Raw genomic sequence first — 22,224 nt, 5'->3', positions numbered from 1 at the left:
TGCTGCATTTTGGATCCTATTGTTCTAGGACCAATCAGACTGCTGCATTCTGAATCCTATTGTTCTAGGGCCAATCAGACTGCTGCATTCTGAATCCTATTGTTCTAGGGCCAATCAGACTGCTGCATTCTGAATCCTATTGTTCTAGGACCAATCAGACTGCTGCATTCTGAATCCTATTGTTCTAGGGCCAATCAGACTGCTGCATTCTGAATCCTATTGTTCTAGGACCAATCAGACTGCTGCATTCTGAATCCTATTGTTCTAGGGCCAATCAGACTGCTGCATTTTGGATCCTATTCAACTCAGTACATAACAAGGAGGAAAGTGAGAGGTCTATGGATGAGCCCAAGGTTCCTCAGTGCTTACTCACAGAATGCCAAACCACGGCTTGGTGTTGCGTCCAAAGATCTCCACAGATATGCACCAATTTATGTCTGTTTCAGAGTGAGAAGCCCATTCAGGAAATCACTTGAAAGCTGATTTACAATTTCAATTAATAAAGCTGGACTGAATTTTCTGAAAACAGTCAGGAAAGAGCGGGGGAGGGGGCAGATGCAAGGCAGGCCTCCTGTATCTTTAATAGCTGGATAGAAGAAGGATTTCAGCAGGTGTAGCTTGTCACCTATTCTACACAGTTACTAAAGGTGCAGAGGCCCTTCTTTTGCACCTGGCTGCTGTGCAGTATTCCTAGATTTGCTGCATGGATCTGTTCTCAACAGAGCAGAAAATGAATAAGGCCACCAGGGTTGAAAGTGGTTTCTCTCTTATCCGATGTGAAGGTTGGGGGTGAGTATGAGTTTGTAACTTACCAGCTTTGCCCAATGCAGAGTGAGTTTGCTCCACAGCCCTGATTTTCCAGCAAATAGGCCCTTGTAAAACTGTATTGAGTTGAATGGCATTTAGGAGTGTTGTTGTTGTTTTGCCTGGGATTGCCATGCCTTGAAAGTCTTTAAAGGCACACACAGAAGAATGAAGGGATGGGCTGAATTCAAACAAAACTTCTATGTTCACATGAGCTAATGTGTTTATTTTAACTGGCGTCCCAAATGAGCTGTTCTGTTTGGGAAGAAGCAAGCTGCTGGATACATATCCTTAAAAAAAAAAAAGTGGTGCACAAGTTCAGTATCTTCAATGAACATGGAAACATAGGCAAGTTTACAGTAAGGACTGCGTACATGGTTACATGAAAGGAACACAGAGGAAGAAGTCAGTCCAGAACAACCTTAAATGGAGGGGTTTCTTTTTTCCTTTATTTTTTTGAGCAAGGAGATAGGATGATAGATGCTGCCATGTTGTCTTGATTCCGAATGTACCTTTTGCAATGCAGTACATTTTGCATTGTAGGTTTTTGACTGATAAACCACCACGTCACACTCAATTTCATTCATTTATGACACAACAAGGATTGTCAATGGACCTCTTTTCACTCCCCTACCCTTTTCCACTCATGCATGCTTCCGTTCCCCTATGATTCACTGTGAGGTATGCCAAAATACTTCTAAATATTTCATTACGTGAGCAAAGCACCCACAATATGGGTTTCTAGGGCTGCAAATGTTTTTTTTTTAAAAAAAATGGGAATGATTAGCACAGAAATGAGCACTAAACTTCTACTACATTCCGCTAGATTTCCAGAAGCACATTTTTGTGTGTGCTATTTTGTCTAATATAGTCATTTTTGCAAGCAATTTCCCCTGTTGGGATGCTTTTTTGTGTGTTATTTTCAGTAATATATGCATTTGTGTTCCTGCTTTAGTCTAAAATACAGTCTGTATGCATTTTCTGATTGGAGGACTGTATCACAAAATGAGGAGGGCTGTGAGTTTTGAAGGACAGCTGCATTTCAGTTTGTGTGTGGGTCTCGAAAGTGTGAGCTGGGTAGGTTTTCACGAACATTTAGACCATGCTAATTTCTCCCCCTGGTTTACATGTAGCATGCTAAAGGGTTAAACAGGTGCCTGTGAGTGGTTTCAACCTCTTCTCAGTTTCTGCAAAACTTGTCCCTGTTTATAGCAGGTCTGAACAATGGCCAATGACCCCCCCTTGTAGTCTTCTGGAGAATTTTTCACTTCCAAATATTTCTGAACAGGTTTTGATAGAAAACAGATTTATTTGTTTTCCTTCCAGACGGACTAAGAATATCTAATTCTTTTAGATATTGCAGAAGAATGCTTGACATAGCTATAAATTCAGGGTGCCAGTTTAAACAACCTAAGCTCGAGTCAGGATTGCTGCTAGTTTGCTCGACTTTTCAGATGGTGGAGGGGGGTGGGGAAGGGAGAATTGGAATGGCTCACCTGTCTTCTTCCCTGGGGTCTCTTGCTTGTGGTTCAGCAGATGCCATAGCATACACGCAACTGAAGCAATACATTTTATACCCTCAAAGGCCAGAATGTCCAGTGCGCTTGGAATTAGCCATTTCACATCCTAGACGAGGCTACGCATATAAACAGACCCAGTCACTCTCATGCCTCCACTAATAGCAGCTGCTAAAAGAGTTGGTGACCTTCAGCTGTGGCCACTTTAACCTCCATCATCATCCCTCAATTTTTTCTAAGCTGTTTTTGGACACTGTGAATTGTTTACAATATGTGTCCACTTCCTCCAGATCATTTCTGCAGGCTCCTTAAGCTTTGTAGTATTGCAGACCACCACTCTAGCTTGTATCATCTTAGCGAAATCTTGCATGCTCTTACAATCCAACTTTTGGGGGGTGAACTGCATGCCTTCCCTGTGCCCCGATTTCATTATTCTAATAAGCATTTAAGGCTACTGTAGAGACTAGGATTCTTTTTTCTTTTTTAAAAAAAGGTCTTGTGATTCCCCCCTCCCCTTTTTGGACTTTTCATACTATTTTTTTTTCTACTTAAAAAGAATCCTAGTAAAAGAAAATGAGTGGTGTGATGTCATTCCACTCCACCCTGCTGTACCCTCCAATCAGAATCATCAATTTGGCTTTTGGAGGGCAAGGGGAAGGCTGATTGAGATGCCTGCCATATATTATGCTGGAAGTTACCAAGTCTATGGCGGGTGGGGAGATTAGGACATGAATCAGCCGCCGCCACAAGTCCCCTGCAACTTCTAGTTAGGGCCTGCATTCAGGAAGGCGGAGACATTTGATGAACTTCACATTTAAAGGTGAACTGCCCCAGTCTGCACTTTGTGAAAAAGATACACAAGGCAAAATGCAGCCACACTCTGATGTTTGCACAATTTTGGAGAATAAACCAATTGCTATACATTTTGGAAAGTTGCTTGTTCACTGTGCATTTGGATGCCTCTTAAATTATCATGAAGAAATGTTAGTTTCCAAAATCAGGGCTTTTGTCTATGTTTGGATACAGCTGGGCCCCATTTTGAATCAAGATGGTGGACTGAGCCTTTCAAAACCGCACTGATTTTAATCACTGATTTCATAACTGCACCAAGGCTGCTTGTATAGTATATAGCAGAACAGACCCTTAATCATTGAATACTATGGGGGGTGGGGGCACGATGTGGACTGCGATCCTTGAATGACGATTGAAGTGCTGCAAGCATATATCTGTTTTCATGTGTACAACACGGCAACGCATGGGTGCTTGGATGTTGATAGGTTGGCACAGCTCTACATCACTGATATGTTGGCCACAGAACACTGCTTTGAAGGAAAGGGACCTGGGAAGGCATCTAGTCTACCCACCCTGCTCCTAGCAGCTTTTGCAGCGTAGAGCGCAGCTACAACATCCTGACAGATGAACCCTTAGCCTCTGCTTAAATAACCCCAGTCAATCAGAACTGATCGTTTTCCTCCCATGCCTGCATTCAGTGTCTCTGCATCAGAGTGCCAGAAACTGAGTTTTCCTTCTGCGTTTGTCATCATTTGGCCATTAGGAACTTTCAGCATTTGTCTCCCATCGTTTGCCGCTCCTTGCTTTGGCTGAAACAAGCTGAAAATGGTTGCTGCCGTTTCCAGATCTAAAGGTAAAGGTAAAGGGTCCCCTGACCATTAGGTCCAGTCGTGGCCGACTCTGGGGTTGCGGCGCACATCTCGCTTTACTGGCTGAGGGAGCTGGCTTACAGCTTCCGGGTCATGTGGCCAGCATGACTAAGCCGCTTCTGGCGAACCAGAGCAGCACCCGGAAACGCCGTTTACCTTCCCGCCGGAGCAGTACCTATTTACCTACTTGCACTTTGACATGCTTTTGAACTGCTAGGTTGGCAGGAGCAGGGACCGAGCAACGGGAGCTCACCCCATCACGGGGATTCTAACCCCTGACCTTCTGATCAACAAGCCCTAGGCTTTGTGGTTTAACCCACAGCGCCACCCACGTCCCATTTCCCGATCTAGCAGAGCGCAATAGGTTTGCCAAATGCTGTGATATTGTGTGATTATTTGTTCTGGGTGAGAGCTTTGGGGGGTGAAGCTCTCTGCCAGAGGGCAAAGCCTAGAGCCGTGTTTGTCAACCTGGTGCCCTCTGGGTATTTTGGACTGCAACTGCAGCCAGAGAGTTACCGTTCCTAGAACACCCTTGCGAAGAAGAGTAAGTAGTTGTTAAACCACTCACGGAATTGTAGCTCCAGGAACGGAATAGGAACCTCCTAATTACTCTCAGCACCCTTAAGAAACTAGAGCTCCAATAATTCTTTGGGGAAAGCTGTGACTGTTTAAAGGGGTATTATGGTGCTTTAAATGCCACCACTTTAGCTAATGGGGCCTCCTGCTGCCATTGCGCTGCCGCTGCACAATTTCTGTTCTCATCCTGAAGCAAAGTTCTTAACCCGAGGTAATATTTCTGGGTTAGCGGAGTCTGTAACCTGAAGCATATGTAACCCGAGGTACCACTGTAATAGGAAAATATTTTATGGTTGTCCAGTTCCCCTCCCCCACCTTCGTAAGATGTGCCCTTCAACTCGATACGCATGGCAACAGTCTTCCTCTTCAAATATTAAGGAAGGAAGGCCTCTGCATAGGTCTCCCCTCCTCCTCTGTCTCACTTCCACCAAGTAATCATATGTGAGCAAGCCCTATATATACATATAATCAGCAGGCAAGCTTTAACTAATTCCAGTTTTCTTTTTGTCTCCTTAAAATTGCACTGTGCATCAACCCCATGTCCTCCCCTCCCTTCTCTTTCCTCTTTCCTTCCTTGCAAATGCCTGAACTTGGAGTAAAGGGTTGGAAATTTTGCACAAGGGAGGGGGGAGAGGACTCTTTTTCCCTCTCTCCCTTTTAAATAAAAAAAAAGCACCCTGAGTCTAGGCTAGAATTCCAGAGGAAGTTGAGGGCCTCCTGTTCTGCACAGGAAGCAATCTTGGAGCAGGCCTTAAATGCCAGATTCCAGGCAGAGTTTAACTAACCACTGACAGCTCTGTAAACAAAGCAGGGACAAAAAAGAGAGCAGCTTTCCCTTTTCTGGTAGTCATTTTTAAGTTTGGGGCCTGCAGGAGAATTCTCCTATATTTGTCTCGTTAGGATATAAACCAAAGGCTGAGAGGGCTTTGCATATGAAGGAACTATAGAAGAGAGCAAATATTTCATGGAGTAAACCCTCAGGAGGAAGGTAGGTGCCTCTTTAAATTGCAGGGATCAAGCTCTGTCTCTTTCTCCCCTTCCCCGCCCTTCTTCCCCCAAAACCAGCAGAAATGTGCCAACCTCCAGCTTTGCTTTCTGAAGAAGGATTTGTAGCAAAATTGCCTTTGACTGGATGATGTTTTAAAACACTAGGTACTCTCTCTCCAGCCCCTCCTCTCCACACCTAATGCCACCTTTAATCTTCCCAAAATTCCTCCTTTTAGTAGTGTGACTAGCAAGGGAAAACATCTTTCAAGTTCAGGGTAGAATTTTTCTGGGAGAAGTTGCTTGAATTTTTTAGTTACAGTTTTCCCCTCCTCTTTCTCTCTCTCTCCCCCAAGTCTGCAATTGTGTAATTGTGATGTTACAAATTAACTAATATTTCATTCACAGTTCCAGTAACCATACTAATGTTAAAATGTATACATTGCTCATGTTTATTATACTGTGGTTAAATAATATATAGTTGTTTTGTCAACTGTTGTGAAATCTTAAGGAATAATAAAATTGTTTATATATTTTTTGTTTCTTTTTTAAAAAAAGACTGTCCCCCTGGCACAAAAAAGCCTTCGCATAACAAATAGAAAATGTCCTTGTTTACTTTTAAAAATCTTAATTTCTAGTTAGGGAGCTGAATTCCAAAATGTGTTGCATCAAAATTTTTAACATTTTATCTCCGTGACTCTTTGGGGATCCAGTTTACTATCAAGGGGAATGTGATAGAGAACTGAATTTGGAGCTGAATTTAAAAGGCGAACAAAAATTTAATGTAACCCAGTTAATTAAAGGCACCCTTTCATTTCCATGTGTTGTTCTAAGCAACTTTCGCCTCTCTCTTTCTTTTTCTCCCTGAAGTTCAGTCTGATTTGGGGGGTTTATCCAAGTCTGAGTGCACGCCATGGACGACTTTGAACGTCGCAGAGAGCTCAGGAGGCAAAAACGAGAGGAGATGCGCCTGGAAGCAGAGAGGTGAGTAATTAAATTTTATTTGGAAATGCTGTCTGCAGTTTTATTTTTTACTTTAAAAAAAAGCCTTGTCTCTGAGACTTCCTCCTGTTAAAATGAACCGAAGAGACATGGTTCAACAGACCGTGCTGCCTGAAAGTTTAAGAAAAGCAACTTACTTTCTTTCTTTTTTTTTTGCACAGTATGAATGCAGCAGTTCCTCAACCACTAGGCCCTTCTGTGAATTCCATTTGCCACCTTTTGTGCCTTGGGAGGGAATTACCTGAAGGAGAGGGGAGGCAGAAAACAGTTTATAGGCCTTATTAGAAGGGAGCAGAAGAAGCTGGTAATAGCCATGTTTAAAGTGTCTAATTACTGTCAAGTCGACGCAGTCCTGTTTGAGAGCCTATGATGAAATTACAGGGTGTTTGAGTAGAAGCTGGTAGAGAACATTTTTAATGTGTCCTTAACAGTATAGTATGCAACAGCAAATACCATTGCTTATTAATAGTGGATAGAGTGTTCAATTCTAACACATCCTTTCGGACTATATCCTCTGGAACAATTTCTTGCTTGTTCCCTTTGTATGGTGCTGGTGGAGAACAAAGCCTGGGTCTAAGATATTTAAGCCCAGGATAGGGAACTGATAGCCCGTGGGCCAAATTCACCGCCTCCTGGCCCTTAGATAAGCACCTAATCCCAAGGATGCCTGCTTGGCAAATGCTGCAATGCTCAACCACTGTTCCCTGAGCTCAAACTCAGGTAAAGGGCTCTTTAACCACTTATCCACCTAGTATGAACTGCAACAGAAGTTATTCTGGGTGCTTCCTTTATATCCTACTGGCGAGTGAGCCAAATGAGAGCTGAGGTGTATATGGCAAGAAGTCTAAACACACACACATCCGGAACCCCCCAACGGACTGCTGTTATTAGTTCTGCGAAAGAGGGCTTAGCAGAGCTATTATTTGCATACCATCCATTTTTTTTATTGTGAGAGAAGGCGGCCATTTTGGTTGCTGTGGTCTCACGTCATTTCGTGTGTCCCCCCCCCCCCAAAGAAGCACTTTTTGCAGGGCTGCAATCTCGTGTGGCACTCCAAAATGTGTGTTTCTGGGCACGAAGCCCTGATAAGTGCTTTTTTGTGGGGTGGGGGAACCGCAGTGCAAAATCATTCAAGATCACAGCAACCAAAATGGCTGTCATGCTCTAATGATAAAAACCAGGAAGTTGGCGTCCCAGATATTGGCTTCAAACTGTTGGAGAATATGCATTTTCACGTGTTTTAGTTGGCATGGGAGTAAGCCAAGTGGGTGGAGCAAAAGCAGTTTGCCTTTCATCCTCATTCAGTTCAGAATATGAGACTTGTCGAAGAAGATTTGTTGTCCAGGGATTTTCAATGTAAGGAGCTGTTTTGAAAAGCTGCCCATTCCACTGTTCATATATATGAGATTGCTGACTCCTCATTTAGGCCAGCTTGTGTGTGAATGCAAATGGAGGGTGCACAGAAACTCTCAGCTAGTTTGGGGAAGGTCCTTGGGCCAGATGATCTCTGTGGGTTGGGATTCCCACTCTGAGCAGGCACACTACTGTTGCCATTGCCTCTCCCTCTGGACCCAGTTGGCACCACCTCCCAGAGAGAGAAGACAAAGCCTTTGGAGACTACTGTTGCTTCTCCTCGCTCTCCTCAGTTCTTCTGAGATGGCATGTCAACTGGAAGCCACACCAAGCAAGGAGGTTGGGAGGCTCCAAGGAGTGGGGCCCTGGCTATAGGGTGGGACTCAGCTAGTGCCCAACCATGTCTACCTTGACATTGACCTTGCTTCCAGTATTGAGCTGGTTCTCCCTAACCCCAGTTATTGAAGGTGGCTTGATGGGACACTTTTGCCCCCTACGACATGTGTTCATTCACCCCCCTACAGGTCTGTGGGCAGAGTTTTGTGAGTTTCTATACTGCTTTAAAATCAGCAGAATTTTCACAATTGGGAAAACATTTGAGAGAAAAGCCCCTGGGGTGATGCTATGTCAGGTCATAGCATTGTTTGAAGTGAGGCATTATGGGAGAACATGGCAACCCTTTAGGCCACTGAGAGAAAAAATTACTCCTGCTGTTTACACTGAATTTTTAACAACGAAAGGAAGAGGGTGGGGAGCTGCTACTTGTTCCCAGTAAGCCCCTTGCCTCTGGCAATGTGGAAAAAAATTGCCCACCCTACCTAGAAATTGGCTGGGTGGGAGATCCATCCCATTTTCACAGCTGCCAGTTGGGCTGGGGAAGTGGAGCAGCATTCTGGGTTCAGCTTCTTTCTGGTACAACTGGGTAGAACATCTCTCCTAATGTTACTGTTAGATTTTCACCCCCATCTCCATGGGAACATGGGGTATAACACAACTGCATGGCATGTCCTCATGGTGTCTCTGCTCCTGGCTGACTGTCACATCAGATGTTGTGCTTTGCTCTACACCAGGGAGTGGAGGAAACCGTGACGCTCCAAATGTGGCTGAACTCCAACTCCCATAAGTCCAAACCAGCATGGCCAGTGGTCAGGGATGATGAGAGTAGTAGTCCAATGACATTTGGAAGGCCACTGCGTCCTTACGCTGTTCTAGACGTAACCAGTGGTGGTAGCCCTATTTGTCCTGCAACACCTAGTTATACAATATACTTTAGATGGGAGCTTTAGAAATAAAGTAAAGTAACCATTTAGGTTAGGGGTTTAAAAAGTGCATTCTGTTTGCATTTCTGCAAAACGTCTGAAAGAAGTTTGCTGAGCCTTCCAAGGAATATATCTGTGGAGAAGTCAAGCATGAAGTCTGTGACCTGAAATGGCGTATAGATGGGGAAATGTATATGTTAAATCCATCAACTGATTGAAGATTGATTAGCTGTGCTATTGTAACTAATTAAACAAAAGGCCTGAAACCCACAGTATTTCCAGGTTTTAAAACACTCTAGGGATTTCACCGAACACTTGCACCATTCAGATCTGGCTTTAATTATACTGGTATCAGTATTTCTCTCCCCCCTCCCCCATATATCCAGCTGAAGTTTCCTGATTTGGCAAGGACTGGGGCAAGCTCATGGGCGTTTTGAATTCCTCTCTATACGTGTGGCCAACATCCAAGATGGCTGGCTGGGTAACAGTCTGTGAATGTGGGCATCTTTCTAGGGTGGCTGTTTAAAACAGCAAGAAACAATTCCTTTCTCTATATGGAGGCTCTATGGGTTGGAGGATTTCATCCTAGGTGCTTTGTCTAGGAGAACTCCTAGATTCATCTTTGTTGCTGAAGGCCCAAGTGGCGATGGTCATGGAGTCTTTGGACCAGATTCAGCCATTCCTAGACAGGGATAGCTTGACCTCTGTCATCCATGATCTGCTAAGCTATCGACTGGGTGACTACAATCCTTAAACATGACATGGAGGCTGCAACTTGCTGCATAATCTGGTGGCAAATATGCTGGGTAGAAGATCTTATAGGAGCCACATAACACTAGTCCTCAAATAAGCCCACCGGCTGCCATTGTTCTCTGGCCTGGTTTCAAGGCACTAGATATGACTTACAATGCTCTGAGTGGTTTGAGATTTGGCTACTTGGAGGAATGTCTTTCCCCTATATTTCCGTGCCTGACCTTTAAGACCCACCTTGGGGAGCAGGGCACTCCTTGACATCACCCTTTTGGGAGCTATACATTATGTGGGGTGTGAGACAGGTCTGCACTGCAGCAGCTTGATTACATAATGCCAATAGAGGTTACTTTTTGGTACTAAAATAAAACCTCTTTCTATAAGCATTTGGGATGGGCTCTTGGGACTGTTTGGTTACGACTTGCCTGCTGGTTTCTTCCTATTGATTAGGAGTGGGTGATTTTGTCAGGGTTGTTTTTTGGTTTTTTTTGCTTAATTTCAACTTCTCATTTTTTGAGCCTTCAGTTTAGTTCTCCACATTAGCTTGCATTTAAAAGGAGATCCTCATGAGTATTCTCCAGTATTTTAGAGCGAATTTCTCCTGACGGACACATTTTGGCAAAGCGGTCTTCCCTAATAAAACACATTTGTGTATGCTACTTTCACTAAAATGTCATATTTTTGCACTCTAATATATGCATTTTTGTAAACATTACTTGGCTAGAGGACTGTAATGGCAGAAGTGAGACTTTCAAAGGATGGCTGTGTTTCAGTTCTTTGTATTGTTTCAGAAAGTGTGTATTAGGTACTGTAGAATCATCTTTCAATAGAAACTGAACCAAATTCCTCCCCCATCCCTACTATTGATAGATCATATTTTTCTGCTCTTACCTTTTAGTATGTGTGTTATAACTGTTAGGAAGTTGTGCTCAGCCTGAAATAGTCATTGAAGTAAATATAAATGAAAAAAAACTGGCCTTCCCAACTAAAGTTGTGGGTATGAAGCATAGTTTGAACTTGGGCTTACTGCACCCTCTATAGTTAACCACCATTTTGTGGTGGGATGGATTGAGGAAATATTGTGCTGTGCTGGACTTTCAGAAATAGTAATGCTTGTTCGAGGACTGTGCTGTTGCTTAAAGGTAAAGGGACCCCTGACCATTAGGTCCAGTCGTGACTGACTCTGGGGTTGCGGCACTCATCTCGCTTTATTGGCTGAGGGAGCCGGCGTACAGCTTTCGGGTCATGTGGCCAGCATGACTAAAGCCGCTTCTGGCGAACCAGAGCAGCACACGGAAACGCCATTTACCTTCCCGCCGGAGCGGTACCTATTTATCTAGTTGCACTTTAATGTGCTTTCGAACTGCTAAGTTGACAGGAGCTGGGACCGAGCAATGGGAGCTCACTCCATCACGGGGATTCGAACCGCCGAACTTGGCAAGCCCTGTAGTTTAACCCACAGCGCCACCCGCGTCCCGCGTTGTTGCTTACTGCTTTTTAAAAAGAAGTCTCTTGTGTTTTTGTGTTTTGAACAAAACCAAATCCCAGAAACTAGAATAGTAAATGGGCTTTTCTTTAGCACGTTCTCCAGCTCTCCCAACTTCCCTGAGCGATCAGGTGTTATAGAGCTAGGGCTGCCATACACCTGGGTTCCCCCGAACATATCTGGGATTGGGCCCTCAGAAATTGCATTTGGGGGAAATTTCTGGTAAGTGGTAAAATGTCCAGGAAAACCCAGACGTATGGCAACCCAGTGCAGCCTTCCCAACAGCTCCAGTCACAGATGCAGCAGCAAAAGGGAGGCAGAAAAGGAAGCAAACGGTGGTTGGGCCTTCCTTGCCAGCTGCCTCACTGGCCCAGAAGCAGGCAGCCCGAGAGGCCCATTGACCCTCCCTGTGGGGCCACTGAGAGTGCCCCAGCTGCCCTTCCTGTGTCTGGTGCACTGCACAGTGCGCTTGGCTGGAGAAGACGTGACGCCTGTTGTGCGCCAGACTCAGCCACGCACCCGGCGGGAAGCACAGCGAGGCGACTCGGGGAGGAGCGCAGAGGCCTCCGATTGGCTGGAAATGGCATCCCCTGCCTCCCCAAACAGCTGGAGGCTCTGGGGAGCTGTGGGCACCCGGTGCCCTGCATGTGCCAGCAGTGTGTTGGGCAGCTCTGGAGCAAAGAGGGCACTGCAGCCTTGACACCTCGGATTGCCTCCGCACAGGATGCAAGTCAAAAGCCAGATTTTCACCTTTTGAAATATGGCAACCCTATGTAGAGCCAGAGTTTTTGGTTTCCATTGCCTAAGAGAACCTGGGAGACTTGGTAACTTTTGCTTTATACATACAGGTAGAGCATAGCTGGGCATAGACAGCAGGTACTCTTATCCATTGCACTTTTTAAATATAAATTGATAGGCATAGTTCTCCAGGGATCCAGATGAAGGTCTACCTGAAGACGATGGTCTTAGTATGAATTCCCATCCATATGCAAAGCTTGGGGTCTATCACTGAGGCATGACTCTTCCTTCAGTATTGTCCATCTAGTCCAATATTGTCTACTCTGACTGAACAGCAGTTCATCAGGGTCTCCTGTAGAGTTCTTTACCCACATCACATCGTGTAAGTGAAGATGTCCAGGACTGAACCTAGGACCTTCTTCGTGCAAATTACGCCCTTTACCATTGAGCTGTGTCCCTCCCTGAGGGGTCCAAACAAGAGAACGACTCAGAATGAAATGTCTTTGCAAGAGCCTCCTCGGGGCATATGTAAACCACACAACTTTACAGCTATGAGATTTATTTTCCATGTTACAGCTGGAAGCTCCCAATGCTGCTGTTATAGCTGAAAAAGGCATTTTCATTAAAGGACTTTGTTGTTTATGACCTTAATTTTCATCTGCTGATTTACAACAGCAATGTAAAGAGACCTTTAAGTGAGTGTAAGTAGTGTAACTATTTAAGAAAATATTTACACTCTCTTAAAAAGTTACTTTTTGAAGCTATTTTCCTCCGGGCCAAAAATCCAAGGACCCAGCGAGACTGGTGTTCTTGCACCTATGTGCTTGTGGGATGACTTTCCTTCGTTATTCTGAAGATACTGAAGTTTCTTAAAACCTTATATTCATTCCCTTTTAAATTCTGAAGGTATCTCACACTTCATAGATGGTGGGCGTATCTGATGTTTGTAAAGTATTGTTTCCTACATAAAAACTTTGGTGTGCTGCGTTGTGAATTTCCAGCATACCTTGGAGGAAGCCTCAGCTATTTTAAAGTGGTATGCAGTGGTACCTCAGGTTACATACGCTTCGGGTTACATACGCTTCAGGTTACAGACTCCGCTAACCCAGAAATAGTACCTTGTGTTAAGAACTTTGCTTCAGGATGAGAACAGAAATCGTGCTCCGGCAGCACAGCAGGAGCGGGAGGCCCCATTAGCTAAAGTGGTGCTTCAGGTTAAGAACAATTTCAGGTTAAGAACGGACCTCCGGAACGAATTAAGTTCTTAACCCGAGGTACCACTGTAGTGCAGATGGGGCCTAAGTTGCTGCCCTTTAAAATGAAGGCTGGCATCACTTATGGGAGCTGCTAGTCATGAGATAGGGAAGACAATCTTCCTTAAGTCTGTCTGCAAAAGACTTTGCTATCATTTTTCAAAGGCTACTGCTCCGTGGCAGCAAATGGGAGACAAAGACAGAAAGTTCGCTTGGTAATACTCCACTCTTGGTTTTTGTGTGTGAAATCTCAGTGAAGGCAATGTGGTTATGTGCGTGCAACTATGGGCTGGGGTTTGGTGTACAATCCCTTATTATGGCCAAACACTGTGTAATTTGTGTGGCATTTCAGAATTTTGTGGAGATGGCTCTGTTTGCAAACATAGGGGCTGCAAATGCTGCAGATGCGGTGACATGGATAATCCAAATGTTCCTAAAAGGAATCTCCGTATCTGTAAGCAAAGAGGCCCTTCCACAAACAAACCAAGTTTGTTATCTCAGCTGCTTCTTGAAGCCGAATATTCAGCAGCTGGAGATGTTGGGACCAAATCCAGCCCTATTGAGGGGTGAGTATCCCCAAAAAACCAATTACCGTACTTCTCCATGTATAACACACCCCCATGTATAAGACTCCTCCTATTTTGGTGGACTCAGATTTAAGAAAATGGGGGGAGATGGCACAAACTTGTTGAGCTTTTTTGGGGGGGAGAATTGCCCAGAGTTGTTGAGCTTTTTTTAGGGGGGAATGAATGCCAACAATCGCTCCGCCTCTCATATGATGTCCCCTTGCTGGTGGAAGCTGCCAATTGCCCACCCAATTGTTGCAGCGTCAGCCAATCAACACCACCCATTGATGCAGAAACCAATAAGACACACAATAGCCACTGACAGCCACGGTAGCAACCAATCAAACATCCACCCTATGCACTACCCATGTATAAGATGACCCTCACTTTTTAGCATGATTTTAAAAGAAAAAATCCTAGTCTTATACACAGAAAAGTACAGTTTCTTATTTCTTTATTACAAGAACTATAAATAATGCAAAAACCAACACAAGGTATGTGGTGTTTCTGGGAAAATTTTGGTTTCATTTGGCGAACTTTGCATAGGAAAAAAAAAAAACATTTTGCGTTGGAAAATTTTCTGCCACCTTACAGAGTGATCTGTTTTAGCACATTTATTTTACTTGTAGGTTTATATTTGTTAAATTTACATATCATTTCCCAGTAGGAAAAACAAGTAACTTATAAGCATGTATTTTTTTTACAAAAAAGTGAAATTACAAAAGAAGATTTAACAATTTAATATAATATCATTGCTGTCCAAAAGCCTGGGAAAACAAAAATCCTTGCTCGACTTGAAAGCAATGCCAAGGTTGGTGACACGCACCCTCCCTAGGAAGAGCACTCCATAAATACTTAGGCTTACCTGCATTTAGTACAAGGATGGGTGTTTGCTTAGGCCTGTACATAAATGTTTGTAACATCTGCATAAGTGATTACTAATAAAAATGATCACATTGGACATATATTCTGTTCTGTATTAAAGCCAAATGTGCTAATAAAACCCAAGGACCTTAGGAAGTCACCTCATGCCAAATATCATATTTATTGCTCATTTGCTTTTAATGATATTTCATGCAAACAAAAAGCTTCCTGCTAAATGCTGATATCCTGTCCATTTCGGTTTTGGTTCCAACGATAGTGGATACTAGTCATATTTTCGATCCTGTCCACAAATGAACATGCAGACTGTGCTCCTGTTTCCAATGGAATTCTCCAGAATTCCTTCCCGTAGTGTCAAAACGCTTCTACTGCAAGGAAGGGGAAAGGGGGGTGCTCTGAATTCTGTTGGACCCCCTAGTTCCACCATCCCTGAGTATTCTCCATGCTGGCTGGAGCTACAGTGGTACCTCTGGTTAAGAACTTAATTCGTTCTGGAGGTCTGTTCTTAACCTGAAAAAATTATTAACCTGAGGTACCACTTTAGCTAATGGGGCCTCCTGCTGCTGCCACACCGCCGGAGCACGATTTCTGTTCTAATCCTGAAGCAAAGTTCTTAACTCAAGGTACTATTTCTGGGTTAGCGGAGTTTGTAACCTGAAGCATCTGTAACCTGACGCGTCTGTAACCCGAGGTACCACTGTAATGGAAATCTGGAGTGCTGTGTGTTCTATGTCCCTGCAGAATAACTTTCCTTTGCGAAGGCGCCGTTTCTTCTCCTGTTTAGAGGCTGCTTAGATGTAGCACCTGCGGCCTGTTCCTCACCTTCAGCCTACCTGCTCAGGTGGTAATGGTGCACTGTAGATATTTCAGAGGAGTGGCCTGAGTTGAGACATCAGGCAGTCCTACAAATGCAGCCTCATCCCAAGTCAATGTCTCAATACGCAGACAGGGCTACGACATCCAAAATGTGTGCAGTGACAGATTTGGGTACTACGGTGGCCCGTGCAAGGCCAAAATTTGGCAGCCCCTCCCCAGACCTCACACTACCTTCCAAAAGGCAGATAAGGAGGCTCCTTTGGGAAGGAGGCGTGAGGGAACTGACAGGTTCAAGAGTCCTCCTACCACCTCCTTGAAGCCAGCAAAGTGCTGTCTAGGTTTTGGGAAAGAGGCGAGAGGATTTTAGGACCCTGCCTCCATCCCATAGCCCAGTGCCTCAGTTGCCAAGCTTTGAGACAGCACCCCCTCGGCTCAGTGCCCATTGCATGCTTGCACAGCCCGAAATCCACCCCGATGAGTGAACTAAGAAGCAATAGTAAATCTACTCTTCTGAGGGTTTTTTATTTATTTTTGGCTTTGCCTCGTTTATCTCTGGCAATGGTAGAAGCGGATAAAATATTTGCTCGCCCAGTAAAAATCTGCCTGGGTGGCAACTCTGCTCAGGTCCATATTTGTAGAAGCCACTAAAATGTCTGTTTCAAGATGTCAGGTCCCTCCAGTTCCCCACCCCCAGGCATAATCTATGCTAGCAAATTAATGGGCAGGGCTGCACACTTTGTCTGTGAATAGTTCATTTGCAGCCCATGTGACCCAACCGCTTCTTCTGGTCTCTGTTAGTGAGAACATTCCAAAGATTCTCCCTCTGAACTGTCACTTCAATGTCTTAATAAGGCAGCAGCATGTAGCTGTAAAACAGATGGGTGTTGCCCTTTTCTAAATACTGGTTGCCTGCAGATTCCATTTATGGCAAGGCTCGCAAACCTGGTATTCCATTGAAGGTCAGCAACACAGATAACAGTGCATTTCTCGCTGCAGCGCTGAGCTGGGTCTGATTGCAGGCGTCACGCCTTCGAACAAAGGATTGCCTTAGGGCAGAGAAATAGGGTGAAATAAGCAGAAAGATATGGGGCAGTTTGTGATGCCTCTGGGTTAAGGTGCCAGAATGTGGGGGCTGCCAAAACGCACGATATCCATCTGTTTTTACATGTGGGGTGATGGGAGAGGGTGCTTGGGGAATTAGTTCTTTGCAAATTCTGATTGAACTTATCCGATCAAAATCTCCCAGGCTATTTTGCATACTTTAGGTTAAGATGCATTTAGAAATGTGTATTTCATAAGAAACATCATTCAAAATCCATATTTAAAATATGTATTTGAATTTGGGTTTTCATGCTGTTTTTTTAAAAAGCAAATAAACAACTGGGATTTTATACTAGATGCTGTTCACTTCTTAACATGATGTTGAAGAGAAGCAACAGCTAGGAACCAAACAACCATGCAGGAAGTCCTGTGTGCCCTCAAGACCTTTAGGGGGCAAAACTAGAATTAGCTGGCTCTGCCCATCATTGGTTCTGGCTCCCTCTATTGTTGACCTCCCTGCCTTCTGCCTTACCAGTCCCATAGACTGGGGTCAGTTGAGCTTTGTCATCTATGGCTATATGACATATTGGTGCAGATTGGTTGAGTGGTTTTGGATAGAGAAATTGTGGGCAGGGATATTGGAGGGATGAAGGGAAATTTCTCTACAGTTTGTTTGTCTGTGTGTGGTGTTGGGGGACACTTTGCATCTTCCGCTGTTCCTTGGACCTATTGTTGTTCCAGGACAATGTGGGAGGAGAAGTGGTGGCGCATCTATGGGGGAAATTCTGCAAAGTGGACTTCCTTTTCTGAATCCCTCGCCCCCACTGAAAAATATATTCTGGGAAAATTTGGCTCCACCCAACCTCAGATTTCTTTTCCAGAAATAAATGAGGTGCTTATTTAGATAGAACACAAGCGTGTCTTCTCTTTCTCATGTACGTACGCAGACATACAAAGTCCGTTTGCCTTTGGACGGGCTGTATTTGGGGCAGATGTTCCCAGATGCTAGAACAGGCTTCCTCAAACTCGGCCCTGCAGATGTTTTTGGCCCACAACTCCCATGATCCCTAGCTAGCAGGACCAATGGTCAGGGATGATGGGAATTGTAGTCTCAAAACATCTGGAGGGCCGAGTTTGAGGAAGCCTGTGCTAGAACATACTGTAAGCCAATCAGAACAGCCCTGCTGAATCAGGCCGGTGTCCCATCTTGTCCACCATCCTGTTCTAACGGTGGCCAACTAGATGCCCACGGAAAACCTGAGGCATGCAGTGCAAGTAGTGCTTCTCAACTTAAACTGAACACCATCAAAGGCAAATCAGAGATGCAGAAGATGAAAGAAGTTATATCATATCCGCAGAAATTAAGCTCAATTTATTTATTTAAGATTTATAGCCATTCCCATTTTCTTACTTTGTTCATCCTCAGCCCAGTGACCCAGGTCACCAAATTTTAATGATAGGATATTGACGCCTGGGGGTAGTGAATTGCAGAAGGTCACCCAGCAGGTTTTTGTAGCTGAGATTTGCACTTTCACCTCTCAGGTAGAAGACCAACAATGATCAAATGCCCTTGTGTTTTTCCTTGCTCTAAGGAGGTTCTGCATGTTCACAAAATCCACAAATAAAACAAAACGTGATCATGCCTGATTCCACATTTTCAAGGCATGTGCAGCTTGTGTGAATCAGGGTGGACATTTCAGGAGGACCTCCCTAGAACATTTGGAACGGCATGTTTCTTAAATCCACAGTATCTCAGAAGCCCTTGGTCTTCATCTGGTGGGTCATGATGCTGACTGAACCAAAGCAGATGACAGCAGTGGTGCTGCCTCCATTTTCTGTAGTGGTTGTTGTATTCACATTTTTATTTGTTTAGCTGCAATCCATATCAAAGAAGAAAGACATTCAGAGTTGAGTTGAAAATCTGGTTATTAATTTCCTGGCAGCCAATGCAAACAGAGAAACATGCAGGCTTTCTGGTGGTCACATGGATGAAGCCTAGAAAACATCAAGGAATGGAAAGTGAACATATCAGTCAAAGAAACTCTCTCCCATTATAAACCTGCTCGCTTTATATTGCATCTATACTTTGGGCTATACTTTAGCCCAGATGAACTCAATGAGACTCTGTCTCAAATAAATGTGTACAGTGCAGTCTTAATGTCTGAATATTACAACTCTTTTAATAGGGCCCTGTTCTTTCTGCTCTGTATACTGGGGAACTACTAAGGCCCATTCAGCTTCTCGCTCAAGGCAACCCCACAGAGTTCACGATGGGGTACAGGGGGAGGGCGATAGACACTTGATCTGAGATTTCCTGGATTCAAGGGCAGCGCTGCATTCACAGGAGGGGACCCTGACTTTCCTTGAAGCCTCCAGGGCACGTACATAAAAAGAAGATAAAAAGGGAAGGAGAATCTGAAGAATGTACAGCAGGAAATGGCACAAAGCGTGAGCAAACTTGTTTGTTTACAGTGTTTTGTGTCTGCAAACAAAGAAAATGTAACATTTTCATTAGCAAAAGGAAGAATCAGGTCCAGATAATGCACCAAGCTGGAGGTAGCTCCTCAACCATTCATTGTTGAGTGCCAGATGCTTGGCAATTTCCCACCCTGTTTGTGTGTGTTTGTGGAAGGGGTGTCAGTCCCTGGAGGAAGGTAGAAAAACTAGGAGGTTTATTCAGCCATGGCTGTTGAGCTGTGATGAGCTACAAGCCGAAGTGCAATATAAGATGCCTGGCTAGTTTTTCTTTCTTTGGCTAGTTATCAGAGTGACATGTGGAGGTTACCAGTCGGTTGGATGGTGTCTTGGTGGCAGAACGATTGGAAGGAAGAACTATTACTCTCATCCAAAGAGCCCAATAAAAGAATGAATATCAGATGTACGAAAGCCTGTTGAGCCACCAAGGGGAGAACAGAATGTCAGTGCCTTAACCAGCCACGGCCCTCTGCATATCCCTTACCTAATAAATCCATATACTGTGACTGAAATATGGGTGTCAGAGTGTTAAACTACTGGTGTGGTCTCTTGCAGCCTCCTTTGCTTCATGTGGAATATATTAAACCACCAGTTAGATTTAAGCCAGCTAACTCTGCTGTATTAACTCACTTCTCCCTCTAGAGAAATGGGAAGGAAGTCTTAATGACACCCATGGAAAACTAGCTATTTATTTATCCTAGTGATATGAGTCCCATCACTGGAGGGACTGAAGAATGAATAGCACTCAGGTGCTGGAAATAGGTTCAAAGGGTACATGTTGTAACATGGGACTCTCTCTTACACCAGGAAATTGTCTAGTGCAGTGGTTCCCAACCTTTTTTTTGGCCATGTCCCACTCTAAGCAGCTCTAAAATCCTGGTTGCCTCCCCCCCCCCAGTGACATATAATTCTTATTATTCAAAAAGCCAACTCCTATTCACATGGAGGAAGCCTAAAAAAGGCCATTAAATTGGTCTAACTCATTCTTGAATTGCCCTCCTTAAAAATCAAATTGCCCCCCTATGGGGTGTGTGCCCCACATTGGGAACCACAGGTCTAGTGGCTGAACTTCATTGGACTTCAGATCTGGGCGACCTGGATTCAAATCTCTGCTGAGTCCGAATGCTTAAGTGATGCTGGGCAATCTAATTTATCTCACAGGTTGTTTTGAGGGAGAAAATATTGGGAGGATGTGTGTCATGAGTAAAGGGATTGGTATAAAAAAAAAATGTAATAGTTATTTTAGGATTGTAATGCTTGGAGAAGGATACACATTAGGGCTGGGCGATATATTGATATATCGTCCAAAACTGGTTTGAAGTCCATCTCATGATATCGGTTTCATAATTTTTGACATGGCAATATATTGCGAATCAGGGTGTTGGGTGTGCTATGCAAAAATCACAATGTGGGAACAACCGTGAAGCCAGCCAATGTTTCTCTTGATTCCTGCAGCCTCTGCTGGCTCAGCTCTCTCCAGCCTCCTGCATAGGGCAGCGAATCACAAGAGTGGGTGCCGGCAAAATTCAAGATGCAGGGAAAACCATGAAATTAGTCAGCACCACTACATAGCTCCATCCTTATTTCAGACATCACAATATATCGGTATATCGTGATGTTTAGCTGGTGATATATTGTGATGTTGAAAACCAGATATTACCCTGCCCTATTAGGCATTTCCCCCCCTTGAACCTTGCATCTTTCTTAGTACCTTGACAGACAGAAAGTAAATAGGCAAAGCTTTCTCATCTCTTCATCTCCATGTCAGAAAATGCTTCCTTTAGGAATGGAGTAGGGTTCCACATCTCGCCAGAACTTGGACTAGAATTCTAGTGCTCCCCCCTGGGGAAAGCCGCCAGTCGGAGCAAATGGCAAGAGGGTTTCTGGCAGATTGTCGTTTGTTCTGATTTAGAGCTAAAGAGCGGGTTTTCCCTGGGGAGGGAGTGGTTCAAGCAGAAATCTGCTCAGACCCATGGCTTCTAGGCATGGGAGAAGTGGAAGTGTGTGAGAGCCTTTAATTTCCATTTTAGAAAAGAGTTATTAAAGCTTCATACAGCAGCTATTGTTGCTGTAAAAATATTTGACATTGCTACCCAATACATAGGAATAATATGTGTTTAGTCCCAGGGTAGATATCAAGCAAAAGTATTTTAAACCACAAACATTGTTTAGAGTAGGAAACTCTTCTCTGTTTTCCATTCTATGTTGTTGGCTCCCCCCCCCCCCCACTTTCAGCCTCTCCCTGCAAGATTAAAGATAATAGCTGACCTGCATGAGAGGCAGACTTGAATGTGTGTCTGTGCGCCTTGCAATCCAGACTTGCTAATTTTGGCTCTTTGCAACCCTGTGGGAATTTAGAACAATTTCTGGAGTTTATTGGAATGTGAACAAGATCTCTTGCAGTGTCTCACTATGAGTCAGGTAAGTTGGCTCAGGACAATTTGATTTGCAAAATGGCCTATGGCCATAGCCATAACCTTTCCAGACCCAGGACCGAAACGTAGCTTTGGGGACCTATTTCTTAATCTTTAATCATATATTACCATGATGGTAGTTCTCAAGTTGCAGCCCACCTCACGACTCACCAGTTGAAGACTATGAGACGGTTTACTTGCTGCTGCTTTGAGATAACTATGGTTTTTTTATGCTCTGTTATGTACTTGGAAGTGTGATTTGTGAACTGCCCCAGGATTTTGAAATTAAGAGTGGTATATGAATGAATTTAATAAATGAGTACAGAATGAATGCTCTATAAGGGCATAGATCATCAGATGAAGGAATGTGCCCCTTGGAATAACAGTACCTATTTTATACAGCCACAGAAACTATTCTTCTTCTTTTTCCTTCTGACAACTTTGTGTGAACTGCTGACGGAGCTAAACATTTGCTGCAGCACCATCCTGTTGGAATGTGCTTTCACACTGAAGTAAAAAGCAAGAACCCAAATTCGGAGAGATAAGTTGACATCTGATGGAAGGGCATTCCACAGGGTGGGCGTGACTACTGAGAAGGACCTCTGCCTTGTTCCCTGTAACCTCACTTCTCGCAGTGAGGGAACCAC

General features: G+C 44.1%; 2 protein-coding genes across 21 annotated transcripts in view; both read left to right on the top strand.

Annotated features, from left to right (window-relative positions):
- The window catches only part of LOC310826186 (tigger transposable element-derived protein 1-like), a 1,677,490-nt gene that overhangs the window by 1,508,804 nt on the left and 146,462 nt on the right, over positions 1 to 22,224 (top strand). The gene's annotated exons all lie outside the window — the stretch shown is intronic.
- Positions 1 to 22,224, top strand: part of CALD1 (caldesmon 1) — a 181,645-nt gene that overhangs the window by 91,635 nt on the left and 67,786 nt on the right. For 7 of the 20 annotated variants that reach the window (XM_083700179.1, XM_083700174.1, XM_083700190.1 and 4 more), the window contains one exon: positions 6,413 to 6,526. In XM_083700179.1, coding sequence (XP_083556305.1) covers positions 6,456 to 6,526 — 71 coding nt within the window. In that variant the 5' untranslated portion in view covers positions 6,413 to 6,455. Of the gene's footprint in view, positions 1 to 5,242; positions 5,547 to 6,412; positions 6,527 to 22,224 lie in introns of those variants that run through there. The other 13 variants (XM_083700181.1, XM_083700176.1, XM_083700180.1 and 10 more) reach the window with 8 other exon arrangements.

Source organism: Podarcis gaigeae (assembly GCF_964106915.1).
Source record: "Podarcis gaigeae genome assembly, chromosome: 10".
Lineage (NCBI taxonomy): Eukaryota > Metazoa > Chordata > Lepidosauria > Squamata > Lacertidae > Podarcis > Podarcis gaigeae.
This window is presented reverse-complemented; position numbering and strand designations above follow the sequence as displayed.